This window comes from Beta vulgaris, chromosome 7 (genome assembly GCF_026745355.1).
Source record: "Beta vulgaris subsp. vulgaris cultivar EL10 chromosome 7, EL10.2, whole genome shotgun sequence".
Lineage (NCBI taxonomy): Eukaryota > Viridiplantae > Streptophyta > Magnoliopsida > Caryophyllales > Amaranthaceae > Beta > Beta vulgaris.
This window is the reverse complement of record NC_079208.1, coordinates 10016923-10033722: the sequence shown is the minus strand read 5'-3', so window position 1 is coordinate 10033722 and position 16800 is coordinate 10016923. Positions and strand designations below refer to the sequence as shown.

The window sequence follows — 16800 nt, the reverse complement described above, 5'->3', positions numbered from 1 at the left end:
TGAAAGCTTGAATCTTGAATCTCCAAAGTAGCAATAGGAAATAAACTAGGGCATAAAACTAGAGAGAAAACTATAGTAGGAAACTAGAGAGGAAAATAACGTGATATTGAAAAGTGAGTAATTGATGTCCTATCCTAATTAGAAAACCTCTAATATAGAGTTCTAACTCCTAAAACTAGTAGGGAACCAAATTACGAGATAAGGAAGCCAAATAAATCATTAAATGGCCGAAATCATTAAAGTCGCGTGCGCGTAAGAAGTTTCTGGCAAATTGGGCCAACTTCCGAAGCCCATATCTCTCAAAATACATAACTCACCTTGGGCTGTGCGACCTATAGTTGGAAAGCTCTTCAAGCCTACTTTCCAACGCCACTAGAATCAGACCAATATCAGCATCAAGTCAGAAGTTATGGATAAAAGAGTGAACATGACTCGATTTCCACAATTCTATCAATGAATCTCAACTCCAACTTAGCTCCAATTTGAATTCAAATACATCCAAAATGATCCTTATCAATGTAGCTTGCTTCCAATTGCTCCTAAATACTCAAGCTTGTCCAATAATGCTCCATTTATGTTCTCGGTACCTGCAATTCATCAAAGAATACCAAAAACGCACAAGAGGAGTAATATTTCGCAAATTAAGTAAAAGCATGCAATTATGAACTACAATGCACCTAAATGCTCCTAGAATGCAACCTAAATGCAACTAAAACCTTTATATAAAAATACGACACATCACACATCCCTCTTGACATGACTAAACTAATAGAATTAAACTCTTACTAAAAGACATAACTTGACCTAAGATAGAAACTAAATCAGAAACAAAAATGTAGCTTTTGAAAGTCTAGAAATAACAACTAGAGCATCAACTCAACAATCACATCAGACAAACCATGGGATTTGCAAGAAGAACTGCGAATAATATGGCTTTACACTCGGCAACATTTGGGGGCCAACATCCATGTTGCCTTCAAACACCCGCAAAGAGAACCTTTCCCAGCGAATCGCGTGCAATAGCTACAATACTCACCCATCCATCCACACCAAGGTGGGCAATTGTATTAATTTTGACGGAGCCTAGGGGGGGGGGGGGGGGCTCCATCGACTGTCACTTGCTTGCGGGTTGTATACTCATTATACTCTTCCACTTGTCGACCTCCCCCCCTTATATAATTGAGATATATTATATTTGAATTTGTTATGGGGATTCTAATAGTTGTGAATTCAAATTTATATGTAAACAACAAATTGTATATAAAAACAACAAATTTAATGCACAGGTTTAGGATAAAAAATAGTATTTTATATAATGAGAATAAGAAAAAAAAAAAAAACAAGCTTAAATAGATCAAAGGCATAACAGCATCTTAAAGCACTTGAATAATACCCCTCAAAAAAAAAACACTTGAATAATAAGAAATCACTTCAGCCCTTTTTAGTTTTTACCAAAACCCATCTCAAAAATTAATACAAAACAAATTAGGAGATATTAGAGTTTGAACGTAGTTCACCCCAAGGCAGAAATCATCTTCCATGACTTGAATTGTTCGACGTGAATAGAACATAGGCAAATATCCAATTGTCACAAGCAAGTGCGGAAGGATCATAATTTTACCATTGACACGAACTTTTTGTTTTACAAAGTGCGTCTTCTTCAAACGAGAGTTTTCAACATTTAACTCCCGCATGCGCAGATTCACATTATTTGACATGTTTTTGATATCATTTAGACATGAACCGCGACAAGCTTCCATGTTGTGGAAAGATTTTAGATCAATCACCCTCTCAAAAGTTTCATTGAGCATATCAAATTTAAGAAGCCATTCATTATTAGAGTCCTCAACCCAATATAATGCATCATTAAATAAAAGTGCCTCCATAGCCATACTGTTAGCATACAAGTGAATTTCAGACGGCCCTATAACATGAGAGATATCGAATTGGCTCCACTTATTGTGCCGCAATGAGTATACATGTACGCATATGTTTGTTGTTGAACTTGATTTGACCTTCACTACGAATACGATTTTGTAGTCGTTGATTGCTGAAGCATAGCCTAACCCAGATAACAAAAGATTCCTAGAAAGATTCCTTGAAGAAAAGCTCGAGGAAAAGCTCGAGTAAGGCAATGGGATATTCCTATATTCGTTAATGGTGGGATTCCAAACATACAAGTTTTTACAGGTGTTACGAACGTAGATGCATAGTATAATCCCATTACAAGATCCAAGAATATCAAATTCTGTACCTTCAATAAAGTTTGTTTCAATGAACTTAGGAGATACTGGTACATATTTGCCTTTGAAGTTCCTAGTACTTTTATCATCAATAATAAAGCTGGATAGATTAGTATGTGGTCCAATGACGAGATTAGGTTGTGAAAAATAAGGTGTTGGAAGCTGATGTTGTAGTTGGGATTTGGTGAAGGTAGGATCCCTGATTAGAGAATTCCAATCTTTGCTTATTGATTTGAATCTTAGCAGAGATTTTATGGGTAATCTTTTGAGTATTTCTGGGATCAATTCTTGGGGTAAGGCATAAAAACATGCACGAGAAGAGGTCTTCTGCTTCTTCCGTCTGGTATTCATCAGACTATAATATTGTTGATTATCGTGGAGAGATGATTATGTAGGATTTTTTTTCTTTAAATAAGAGTTCAGATTATTGTTTATATAGAACTATAAAAATTCTTCTACGCATAAGAAAGATAACATCAAGTACTAGAGTTACTCAAAGATATAGTTTCCTAGCTTCGGTAGATCTCTAACATACAAAGTTTCCAATATGCAATCAGGTTCTAATATTAGGAAATATACTATTTATCTTCCTAAAATCTGTAATCTAAATCGAACTTAAATCTAAATATCTAAATTGATTATAGCATTTCTAACCTAATTTTATATAATTGGAAAGAGCTTAAAATATGTTTCGAAATAAAATCCATATATGATATACATATGAGCATATTAAGGTTCTTTACGACTTATCTTGTCTTATCTTATAAGAACTTATAAAATCTTATCTGATTTCATCTTATCTTATCTAATCTAATATGATCTTATCCTATCTTATCTTTTTTATGAGTGAAGATAAGTTAACATAACATCAATCTTATCTTATCTCATAAGATCTCATATAAGTTAAAATAGGTTGACCAGAACAGATCTAAAATAAAGAAATATTACAAAAGTAGGACTATAGTTTTAAACCATTAAAGGAAAAAAATTATAATAGAAATAGGAGACTATTGTTATAGAAAAAATCAGAATTGTAGTAGAATTAGGAGATTATAGTACTACAAAAAAAATAAGAATCATAGTAGAAGTAGGGGACTATAGTATTATAAATATAAATCAAGGACATTAAAATAACTTGTGCAAATAACGGAATTCAAAAGCTACTATCCCTAATAGCCTAATATAAACCTAGTAATATTATACTATTATTTACATAACATATTAACAAATACAAAAATTATTAAAAGAGACCGTCTAATTTTAATATAAAAGTAGACCTAGTAATTAAATGGATTACACTAGTCACTGAAATAAAGTAATCTAGTTACTATTGGGCTTATTCTCTTTTTAATATTGGGCTTACCATTGTCTAATTTTAATTTAAAAGTAGATGGTCTCTCACAAGACAAACTCCAAGATGTAATGCTTCTTAGAGACAATACATAATTTTCTCATTGACCTAGTAGATAATATATTATAGGCATATGTTTTTAAATTTACATACATGTATTTTTCAACTCAATGTGTATATTTTATAATAATATACATATTAACAATTATGTTAGACAAAAGCCCTCCTCATTTAAATCCAATCCTTACCTCAATGAAACTATTTTGTTTATAAAACAACTTACGATTTCATCTAAAAGTTCTAGATTCATACTTCCTTCGTTCTATTTACTTGTAATAGAGGGAGGCACAATAATTTAGGTAGGAAGTGAGAAATAGGGAAAAAAGATGACCCATCTGATGAGAAGATAGATAGAGAGAAAAAAATATTTTAAAAAGATAATATTATAAGTAAATTGAAATAATCCAAAAATAATATGTGTTATTAAGTAATTAAGAACGGAAGAATTATTAGCTAGTCACAATTGGATATACTAGTCAACAGTCACAATTGGATATGCATCACTATTCACTACCCACGAGGCCACGAGTTTATTATTAGATTTGCTGATGCGGTGCCTCCGTTCTCGCGTAGCGTGAGATTCAGACAGGCCCTATAAATTGTATATGCGCTTGCTTGTTGGTGCATTTTTGCTGGCTGATTTCCGTCCGATTCACAGGATGGGTTTAGTCCATTGATTTGTTGATGTGTGCAACAACTATTGGGCTTTGTCCTCTCTTTGAAAATGTTGCAATCAGAATTCAATTTCCTTTCTTCTTGTCTTTACGGAGATTCATTGAGCTGCACTTTTTATTTGATTTTACTCTTGCTATACGAGTAAGAGAAAACTACATGCCATAGATATATTGTGTATATCACTAGTATATTTGACCTATTGAAAATAAATGCCACAATTTGATTTTTAACATTTTAGTATATTCTACTTTGACCATTACTATTACTACTTCCTTTTTTTTATTGAAACATTTGATTTTGCACATAGAGCAAGGAAAAAGTGCAAAATGTTGGTGAGAAAAGGCATTAAAGGAAAATATGCAAAAGTTAGATAGGATATTAGGAAAAGTAGTGACAAAGTGAAAAAGGTAGGAAGAAGGAGAATAAAAGTGAGTTGAGAATCATGTGTGAGCCCAATGGTTGGAGCTCCCACCTCCCAACCTTATAGTCGGGCATTCGACTGTCATAAATTTTATTTTGGAGAATTTGTATAAATATTTGCTTGCGGGTATAAATTCTCAATTTCCAGTCTCTGCAAGTTTACTTATGGGTTGGGATCCTCCTTCTTATCCTCGTCTCATGAGGGTTGATCCTGCTTGGGCTAGTTAATTACTGGAAAAAAAGGAGAATAAAAGTGAGCAATAGGAGAATAAAGTTGTGCACAAGAGCATATAACAATAGGAAATATACCAAGGACCATTGGGTCTAATAGTGTAGCTTCCTATCTTCCACATGGGACACCAAGATTCAAATCTTGGTGGAAGCAAAATTTCTATATTGTTGGAAGGAGGGGGGTTTGGGACTTGTTGGGCCTTTGGGTCAGTGTCCCTGTGCGAGGCAGCCAAGAGAAAATTCATTTTACCACGTGTTCCCGAAAGGGGGTTAAAAAATAATAAGAAGAAGAAATATTACAAAGGTAGGACTATAGTTTAAAACTAGTAAAAGAAAAGTCACGATTGAGGCTATGTTCAGTTCACCTGAAATTTTCTGATCTGAACTTATCTGATCTGATCTGATCTGATCTGATCTGAACTTATTTTTTCTGATCTGATCTGATCTGAACTTATTTTTTCTGATCTGATCTGATCTGATCTTATTTTTTCAACAAGATCTTATCTTTTATAAAAATATATTATTACTATTATATTATTACTTTGTAAATCATTATTATGCAATACATTATAAGATCTTCTTTATAGTGTTACTATTATTATCATTTTATTTCTATTACAACTTTTATACAACTTTTATTATTAATAATAATTATTATTATTATCATTATTATAAGAACAACAATAATAATTATAATCATAATTATTATTATTACTAAAAATAATTATATAACTCAAGTCATTATTTTATAAGAGCACTTATACAATGTTTCACACTTTCCCTTATAAAAAAGTTTCACACTTGAGAAGTCGGCAAACTGAACTCTTTTTTTTCCATATAAAATAGAACAAGATATACAAACAACTATGACTTGAGCAAAAAATAAATAAATATCGTGCAACTTCAAATAACTAGAGAGATTTGGAATTCGGTAGGAAGAGGTATACCGAATCTAAATTTCTAATTTGTATCTCACACTTAGCTTATTTTGAAATGTAATCCGAACTTAGTAGTTTCGTTGTCATGAATTTGAGATATCATATTTTATATATTTCTTATTTTTGCGTCAATCTTATGTTCTTAACACGTGGCTTTTAATTTTCTATTATTTAATAACAACAAAATATCTTAATATAATAATAACAATGACATTTATAATGGTAACAACAAGATTACTAATAATTACCAATATTAATAATTAATAAGTACAACAACAATAATAATTCTTTTGAACAAATGTACTAGTAAATAATAATACTCCCTTTGTATTTTTTTTATCTTTGTCACTTAAAATCTTGACACTATTCACAATTAGAGATAATCTTTTAGATTTTTCTCAATATATAAGAAAAAATATAGTCATGTGGGGTCTTGTTTGATTCGTCTCAATGAGTACTTTATTAATATTCAATTATTATAATTTTTATTAATATGTAGTGAAAGATATTTAATAATAATAAGTTTTTAAATATAAGCATGATATGATCTGAACTGATCTGATCTGGTCTGATCTGATCTGATCTGATCTGAACTTATTTTTTCTGATCTGATCTGATCTGAACTTATTTTTTCTGATCTGATCTGATCTGAACTTATTTTTTCTGATCTGATCTGATCTGATCTGATCTGATTAGATCTGAAATAAGCAAAAATAAGGTGAACTGAACATAGCCTGAATAGGAGGAGATAATAGTATTATAAAAAAATTCAGATTCGCAGTAGAATATTGTAGTACTATTAAAAATAAGAATCATAACAAAATATATGAGAGTATAGGATCTATACAAATATATTAAAAGGCGTGCATAAACAAGAAACTGTGCCACGTGATGCTCTCCCTAGGGAGTTTTAGTTCATGTAATCCATGTACAATAAAAAATTTAAAAATTGCATAATATAGGAGTTTGATCCCGAGACCTCAAGCACATATAGTAAAGTTTTAACCACTAGACTAAGTTGTATTTAGTGTTATTATAATAAAATATTCTATTAATAAATGAAATTTTTTCTTACCCGAAGCATAGCCCAAGAGTAATAACTAATTATAAATATAAATCTTGGACATTAAAAATAACTTGTGCACGAACGGAACTTGAATGCTAGTATCCGTAATATAAACCTAGTAGATATCTAACATATAATGCTTCTTAGATACAATCTATAATTTTCTCATTGAACTAATAGATACTATATACTTCTCCTAATCTTTCTCATTTTCCAAATATTATTATACTATTATAGTCCTATCAGGACTATAATTCATATATCTCTTATAGTATCCAATTCCCTATTTTTCAATAAAAATTTCTTATAAAATTATAGTGTCATTCTTAATAAACGGAAAACATTCAATAAAAAAATAAAATAAGAGGAATGAGATGGGTAGATTTAGAGCTTTTAAGAACTGTGTAACACCCCAATAATAATTCTCTATTTTTCAAAATACCTTTTCAATATAAAACTTAGGGAATCATCATATTATTATCGTCCGTGTTTCGGCTTATTCAAAATTTTGCTGCAGAAATAATAATAATAAATAACTTTGAAAATAAAACTTAGTCAACCAACAGTAAACTCCAAAAGTCAAACCAAAACAAATTTAAAAGTCAACTATAAAAGTAAAAGTCAACTATAATATAATAAAGTCAATGCATGCTCTTCATAACTTCCTGAACCTGTGATGCATCATCTTCAAACTTGAAATGGACGATGCTCTATTGATCACGAGATACTGCTCACAAAATGGGTTATCACATGATCAATAATAGCCATGATCAACGCGCATACACACAAAGCACATATGCAGCAAAGTTGAGTACTACATAGGAAATAAATATAAAACCTAACATGATACAAATAAATATTAAACAGGGATAAATTATAATAAAATAACATAGCATAGTACTTTTACTGAACTTGACTCCACAACCTAATAAGTTAATTAATTTAGATAGAATAGACAATGAAAAGAGTTTTCCAAACCAAATCAATCCTCAATTTAGAAGATGAAGTACGAGCGCGATTCCGTACTCCCCTAACCTACGATATGGAGGAACCTTTTTAATAAAAATAGGACACGGTGATCAATCTAGTCCCTATAAAAACCATGGACTACCACCATGTACTCCAACTTAAACTAGTATAACACTTCAGACGTGCACAAGTCTAAAACTACTGCTATTCATTTCCCACTTTAAGTGATTAATAAATTATTTACTTATTATGACTCAGAAAGTAAGACAAACAATATAATAATCAAAGATACATAAACTTTCATTTTTTATCTTAGGATTAGATAGGGTGATTATCAACTTGATAACCCAAGAACAATTCCGATACTATTATTTATTTGTTGATTCAAGTCAACAATCAACCAAAATTTCATAGGTAAATAACCAACTTATCAAATAAGGCCCTCGATTCTCATAAAGTAATTAAATAATCCAAACGGAATAACATGACCCAATTCATGATCCAGTACCAACATAATTATTAATCCCTCACGTGAATTAATAAAATAAAGTTTCTCAATCCCATATGATTGCATCAATCATCCATACAAACATAACACAATCATCAATATCAAAATGATTCATACAACGGCATAAAACATGCAATTTCACTTGAATATAAATCAGCTATGAACTATAAATAGTTTCGTATACATGATACTACATAAATCTCATCCTTAGGACATAATACTAATCCAACCCACACATAGGTATGTACGTATCTTGTCTAGACAAAATGCGAGACCACCTTAACAAGCTTAAAAGTCGCCTAAAGAGAATTCTCCGCCTAACAATAACCCAAATCAATACTCTAATAAATTTCTAGCAATTTTAAAATATTTTAAATCGTCTTTATAAGTGGTTAAAAACCTTTCTCATCATTAAAACTTCAATTATTAATACTTCCTAGTATATAACTACTATACTAATCATTAAAACCTTCAAAAACTCATACTTCGATAATGAAAACTCCATCATAAGCATACTAATAAAAATTCCAGCAACTTATAATGTATTTAAAACCCTTTAAAACATACTTAAACATAATCATAATCATAACAGTATTCAATATCATAAACTATAATATAATGCTATGATTTTTCAACTCATAATACCCTAAAAATCCATGCTTTGATACTTAAAACCTTAATTTAAACATAATAAATAAATGAAAAATCTAATTACTTCACTATATAAATTACACTGTAAACTTTAATTATGAAAATATTAAATAAATCCTTAAAAATTTAAAATTTTAACATGAAATAAAAAATGGAGGAGTAAGAAATAACCAAAAGAGAGGAAGGAGAAATACGACACAAAGAAGAAGAAGGGCGGCCACCCGGTTGCTGCTACCGTCGGCGATGACAGCCGGTGTTGCTTCCAGTCGACAGGAGGGAGGAGCTGAGAGAAAAAGAGAGATAGAAAAAAAAAAGGAGGGAGACCGAAAGAAAAGAGGAGAAGGAAGAGAGTGAAAATAAGTGTAGGGAAAATTTGGGGGTTTTGGGATTTATATAGTTAAACCTTTTTGGGCTTAGGAAATTGTGTTTGGAGTTTAATAATATTTAATGATTGGGTACTTGGGCATAATTGGGTTCCTCTCACCCAATTTAAAATCCTTTTTACTAACCCAAAGATGTTTAAGCTATTTAAATAATTTTTAAAGTATGACAAATATAATATTTAATTCCTCAAAATTATTAAATAATTATTTTGACTTTCACATAGTCAACCTTTTGATAAATAAATCATCTAAAAATTTAAATATATACAATATACATTTATAATATTTATAAAATTACGGGGGATTATAAATTGTATATGCATATGTTTGTATATTTAATGTACACATATTTTTCAGCTAGATGTGCATATTTTATAATCTAAATCATATAACTAATATATAAAGTCGAGTCTAAAAACAACTCACGAAATTGCAACATTTGACATCTTCATTGGACGCTATTTATTTCTATAGCCGGCAAAATTGACCTGTACCCGTTGACCCGACCCGAAATACCGGACCCGAAACCTGTTTTTCACCTGAAAATAACGACCTGAATATGACCCGAAGCCCGAAATAACTTGACCCGCCCCGAATTAAAATTTACCTGAACATGACCCGAACCCGAATCTACCCAAACCCAAATCTATCCGACCCGAAATTGACCCGATAATGATGACCACAACCCGAAAAGTTGTCATATAGTTACTTGTTAAACAAATTTAGGAAAAAAATTGTCATGACATATTATGTATAATTTAGCCACTGTCCATTAATAATTTAATTTACTCTCATAGTCATATATGTGTTTTATTTATTTGCGAGATTGAAAACCCGATCTAACCCGGCCTGTTTTAACCCAACACATTCAAACCCGAACCGTTCTAACACGACATGATCCGAAATCTTATGGACCCGATATTAACCCATACCTGAACGAACATGACCCGACCGTAACCCGAACAAAAAGTTGACATGATCATGACCCGACCCGGTTGACCCGTTTGCCACCTCTATTTATTGCGCTTATTAACTATCGTGTCATTTAAATAAAGATAGAGTTACAAAGTAATAAAAACGGTTTTTTCACCAAGTACCCCTGTACTTTATAAAAATTCTTGGGGTACCCCTATTTTTGCAATAATGCACTAGGTACCCCTAATGTTTGTGAACAATGTACGAAATGCCATTAATGAGGAATGGCTTTAGAGAACTGTTAACTTTGATCTTTTATGCACGAAATACCCCTGAGGTTTTACTAATATGTTCAAAGTTTGATAACGGCTAGTTTTTTAAACTGAATTAATTTTTTTGACCGTTGCAAGACTTTGGATTGCTATAAAAGCAGTCCTACTGGGTGTATTTTGCTCCCTCCTCATCCAAATTTATGTTTTTTTAATCCTACTCCAATCATACTATTGAGCTCACAATCTCACACTTCTAGATACTTAGGATCCTCATACATTAGAGTTCCTAATAGAACTTGCAAATGTAGGAAAAAATTCGCAATTTGGAGCTCGGATTCCTCAATGAATCCACATAGATTGTACTACAAGTGCGATGATTGCAAAACGTTTAGGTAGTGTGTTGGTACGATTGACTATAACTCCAATGTGAGACAAGAAGAGGAAGATGAGGCAAGTATTGTGAACTTGAAGGAGGAAATGAAGCTACTCAAGAAGAGAATCAAACAATAACAAAAAATGATGCAAGAAGCAATAAAAATAGGCGTATTTATGTTTGTTTTAGTTTTTTTTGTAATGAGCAAATGAAGCAAGCATTGTAATATAGCACCAAATTTGTAACAAATAACATCTCAAATGCAATAATATTAGTAGCTTTACAAAAATGTTGTTGTTTAAACTTATAAGTAGCTTGACAAAAAAGAGATGACCATATTGTTTGCACTTTTTCATGTTTCATCCAAAAAATATTGTTGATCCTAATTTGTACCCAAAAAAAAGTTTGCTTTTGTACCAAAAAAAGTTGTCTCCTAATTACTCAAACTGCATGTGTTTTTTGTTGCACCCTTGTAAGTAGATGGACCAGCAGCACTCTTTCTTTTCTTCCCCTACTGAGCAGTCCCATCAGATGTTTGTGGTTGTGATGTTGATGTAGCAGAGTCCTTTCTTTGCTTTTGTGTTGCCCTGCCTTGCATGTCCTTGAATTGTGGGCAATTTCTTTGCACTTGCCACACTTAATAGTGCTGCTCCTCTGCCCTTTTTTTTCTTCTCATTGGCCCTCTCTTCCTCTTTTTAGCAGGCCTTTCAGCACTTCTTTTGAATGGGGGAGGGTGAATTATAGGGAGTTTAAACGCAGGCCATTGAGATAAGTCAGGCATGGGGTATATGTCGCTTGCATAGGTCTCTTTATATGCAGCCCCCTTGTAGTTGGCAGAGACATAGTCATGTGGACAAGCCTCTGGTAAAAAATAACCCTCAAACCATGTTTGCAGGGTATACCAGTGCCCTGTCATTTGCCACAATCACACATCCTAGTTTCTAGCCTAATGGGGAAGTGACCATGATCATCCAACATCTCAAACTCCCCTCCACCAGCTTGAACAACATGGCAAAACCTGCTTTCATCAGATTTCACCTTCAACAACTTAGTCAGTAAGGTCATTGGATTCCATATCAACAACTCTATCAAATCTAACTCTCATCTTTTCCATACACCAACCCACAATAGCTGTAATTGAACACATACCAATCATAAGCAAGCATACAAATAATTCGACACTGTAGAACAACAAAACAACACAAAATACTTACCTTCCAACAAAGTAAGGACAGGGAGATCTCTGAAAGGCTTTGTGCATGCATTGAATGACTCAACAAAATTAGTTGTATTGTGATCACAGCACAATAGGGTCAAAAACATGCCTAGACCACTGTTCTTCTGCCTTGTCCAGGTATTCTATAGCTTTAAGATCAACTTTTGTTATCTTCTCCATGGCTTTTTTGTACACATACAAGTTGTATGCATTAGTAGTAATCCAGAAGGACTTGTTGAAAGCAAGGCCACTGAATCCATCATTCTCGCAATTAGAGTAAAGGTGTTGACAACATATTCTCCTAGTAGCTTTAGGGAACACCTCCAACAGTGCTCCCTCAACACCCTACAAGGAGGAGAAAGAAATTAGCAGTCTGTTAGGATGTAATTAGGATGTAAATATAGAAATTAAATTATAAAAGTGAAGAAACTTTACCCTCATCATATAACTTATGAATGTCCAATCATCTTTGTTCACACCTTGTGACTGGAAAACCAACTTCAAGTTTCTAAAAAAATAGGTTCAACTCTCTTTACTCTCTGTGTCAACCATCCATATGTAATTGGAAATATCTCATTATTTCCACCAATACCCGCAACAGTCAATAAAATTCCCTTGTAGAATCCACTTAAGTGTGTCCCATCAAACCCAACAATAGGTCTGCAGCCTCTTAGGAACCCCTTGAAGTGAGCAGCAAAGGAGAAGATACAAGCTTTGAATTTTGGTGTGCTATTTGAAGAGTTGGTTGTCCAAGTAACTAAAGCATAGCTACCAATATTAGTCTTCTTAACCATCTCATTATATGCTGGTAGCAAACCATAGGATTTAGAAAAACCTCCATACATCTGCTCCTTTGTCAAGCACTTGACCTTGTATAACAACCTTCCTTCACCTTTATCCTATACCTCTCCAAACACATTTTTTGTAATGAGTGCACAGGTACATCAGGGTTTACACTAATTACATCACCTAAATGTCTTGTTAAGCAACCCGAAGACACCATTGGCTTCTCCTTCATTCTTCTATATAGCTTGTCCCACCAGTTATGGACTTTATGTCCCAGCTGATGCCATCCATCAGTTTGGATGCATGAATTCTCCGCTCACAATCCTCAATGATACACCTAGCAGTGAACCTAATTAAGGTTGTCAGCTTTTTCAACCCTCATAACAAACCCCTCTTGAATACATAAGTCCTTGAACGCTCCAAGGAAGTGATCTTTGTTTGAAAAGATCATCCATTGAGCAACCTTTACCTGCCCTAAAACCATCTCCCCCATAATTGTACCATTTGTGTACAACTTATCTAAAACTGACCCACCATCCAAGTAATCTTCAAATTCCTTCTCCACCACTACATCCACTTTTTCATCTTCAAATTCATCCTCCAGTTCTAAATCATATCCCTCATCCTCAGAACTCTCATCTTCCCCAACATACTCATCATCTTCATCTTCAAATTTATATGCCAACTCTTCCTCCCCATTTGCATCTACATGCATTTCAGTTTATTGGGTAGGATTTCTAGGCTTCCTAACCCCTCTCTCATCCCCCCTAGTCTTTGGTACATATATACCAACCCTCTTAACAGTAGTTTTAGCAGTTTTAAAACCCTTCCTTGCACCTTTTTCTTTGCAGCACCTGCTTTGTTTGAAGCAGCAACTTTGGAAGATTGGGGAGGTGAGTGTGGTTTTGAGGGTACTTCGGGTAGCGGGGATGGAGGAGGGGAAGACTGGGGAGGTGAGTGTCGATGTGGAGGGGATGGTACAGGAGAGGGTTATGGGGGTGAGTATACATGTTCAGTGGGAGATAAAGGTGGTTGGAAGGGGTGGGCAGGGGAGTGTGTTTGTGGTGGAGGGGAGTGTGTCTGTGGTGGAGGGGGGAAGGTTGCGTGTCAGGTTGAGGTTGTGACTCTCCCATCGCAAATTCTTCCTCGTCCCGTGAAAAAACTCTAAAATACTCCATTACACTCAAATCATCCACATTGTAAACTGGTATTTCAATTGCCACAGGGGGTAATTGATCCTCCAATTGCCTCAAAGCCTCCTCTTCTTCCTGCCTTTTTCTTTCTTCCTCCCTATCTCTTTCCTTTTCTTCAGCAATCTTTCTAAGTTTCTCAGCCTCAACATTTTTCTTTTGTTCCCTCAAGTCCTTTACTAATTTCAACACAAACCTAGGGGGTTGTTGGGTCTCCTCTATGAATACCTCAACATTTTCGATTCCAACAAACCCACCCTATATATTTGCAAGATGTCAATCATCATACAATTCCACTAATTTTTTGGTCCTTAGATGCTTATAATAGACTCTAAAATTTCAGGCAACTACATTCCTTGCTTGACAGACTCATCATGCATGTCATTCATCAAATCCATAATACTAATTTAGTCTACATTTTCGACCCTCACATCAAACTGTTTACCCTTATAATCACACAACAACCACATCCCTTCCATCATCCTATTTCGCAATCAAACAAACAACAAAACAAAAAAATTGTGAATGTAGAGAACCCTAAACATTAACCTATAGAAATTTAGCATACATGAACAAAACATTGACCCCCATTCAATTTTATAGGGAATTCATGCAAAAAAAAAAAGCTAAAACAGAAAAAAAAAAAAAAAAAAAAAGGAAAATTTGTGAAGTAAAGAACCCTAAACAGGAAACTATGAAATTATAGGATAGATGAACACAAAAAAGACAATCATTCATCTTTAACAACTAAATAATGCAAAAAACTGAAAATAGAAGTTACAAAACCTTACCTTTGCGATATTAAGAGATGACCCTAAAACCGAACAGACTTCCTTCGCTAACCCAAAGACGAATAGCTTGTTTGCGTCAAGTTCCAAGTGCAAGGATTTAGATTTCAGCCCGAGATTAATTCACTCACACAATTGTTTTCAAATTTTTTCCCAACCCAATTCGAGGAAGAAGAACAGAAGAAGAGGGAAGATGATTGGAAGTTGGAGGGTTTTTTTTGAAGGTTTTTGGTGAATCAGCAGTTGTTTTAGCGCCATTAGTGAATGAGGGCAATGTAATAAAACAGTAATGCCAAGTTAACGCCGTCAAAGAGTAAGGAGATTTATTGCTTTTTATAAAATTGAAAGGGGTACCTAGTGCATTTTAAAAAAAATAGGGGCACCCCATGAATTTTAATAAAGTACAGGGGTACCTGGTGAAAAAGCCATAATAAAAATTAGGAGAAATTCACAAGAGTGGGCCCAACTATTATCCATTTTCTTTTATAATTCCCAACTATGGATTATTCCTTGCAGGTCCCAAGTTTACCATCTTGTGATTTTTATAAGTCCTGAATTACTTATAAACGATTTAAAATGTAAGATTTTTAAACGTTGTCCCCATTTTATAGGTCTTTGTCACTTGTTGAATGTGTTTGAAGATGGTACATATTTAAAAATCTTACCTTCTAAACCGGTTAAGTAACTCAGAACCTATGAAAATCACAAGATAGTAAACTTAGGACCTGCGGAGAATAATTTATAGTTGGGACTTATAAAAGAAAATGGGCAATAGTTGGGCTCTCTCTTGTGAATTTTTCCTAAAAAATACATATAGTTTAGGATAAGAAGAAATAGAGTTGGGCTCACAATGAAAAGCTTAAGTATAATAAATTGATTATAACTTTTAATGTATAGTTATGAAAATCATAACTTTTGTACCAAGTGTCTAAACACTACTTGAAAATAAGATCAATTCATTATACTATTATTATATCCTAAAATCTTAACTCTGCCTAATCAATTAATTAATTATAATTAACACTAATTAGACTAGAATTTAAACTTATAAAGGACTTAATTGAGCCCAAAAATTTTTTTTTTTTTGAGTTTTGTTTCTCTAATATTCGTTTTTTAGAGTTACATCACTTTCTCATTAGAGTTACATCACTTATTCATAAGAGTTATAACGCGCAAAATTCATTCTCATTTCTCATGTAAGTATGCTTTCTCATATGAACTCACTTATATATATATATACCAGAATTTTTTCACACTCTATGCATGCGAGTCATATTAATGTTTTTTTTCCTCACTTAGTTATTAATCAATGTTACAAATTTTTAATTCGAACAAACATTTATAATTATTTTTAATATGTTTTTCTTATATCAATGTTTCGTTGATTTTTTAGTTATTTGTTCATCATTATTCAAATATAGTATTGAGAGAAGAAAATATAAAACAAAAGAAAGCTTGTGCTCAAATAAAGTGGAAGAGTTTGTATATCAGGTTCAATCGTTGAATATTAATAAAGTGGAAGAGTTTTATTTTTAAAATAGATATTACCGAATAATAAACAATTTTTAGGTTTTAAAATATTATCAATATAATTATTAATACGAAAATCAAATTTTTATTTTTTTTCTGATTGTGTGAGTCAAATTATATTGTCAATTCATTTTTTATCAGAGTTTTGCACACATATGTAGGAATGGAAAATCATTCTCCTTAATTAATTTACCCTTATTTTGTTTTATTCATCCTGTAACTCGCAACCTCCTCT

The 16800-nt window shown here is 32.8% G+C and overlaps 1 protein-coding gene across 1 annotated transcript; it reads right to left on the bottom strand.

Annotated features, from left to right (window-relative positions):
* Window positions 1-1463: 1463 nt before the first annotated feature.
* LOC125491700 (F-box/kelch-repeat protein At3g23880-like) lies at window positions 1464-2594 on the bottom strand. Its single transcript, XM_048633792.1, has one exon. The coding sequence runs from the start codon at window positions 2592-2594 to the stop codon at window positions 1464-1466; it is 1131 nt and encodes a 376-aa protein (XP_048489749.1).
* Between the last annotated feature and the right edge of the window lie 14206 nt (window positions 2595-16800).

Bases quoted from the DNA above. Each gene is read 5' to 3' on its own strand.
- LOC125491700 (XM_048633792.1), bottom strand. From the start codon at position 2,594: ATGAATACCAGACGGAAGAAGCAGAAGACCTCTTCTCGTGCATGTTTT.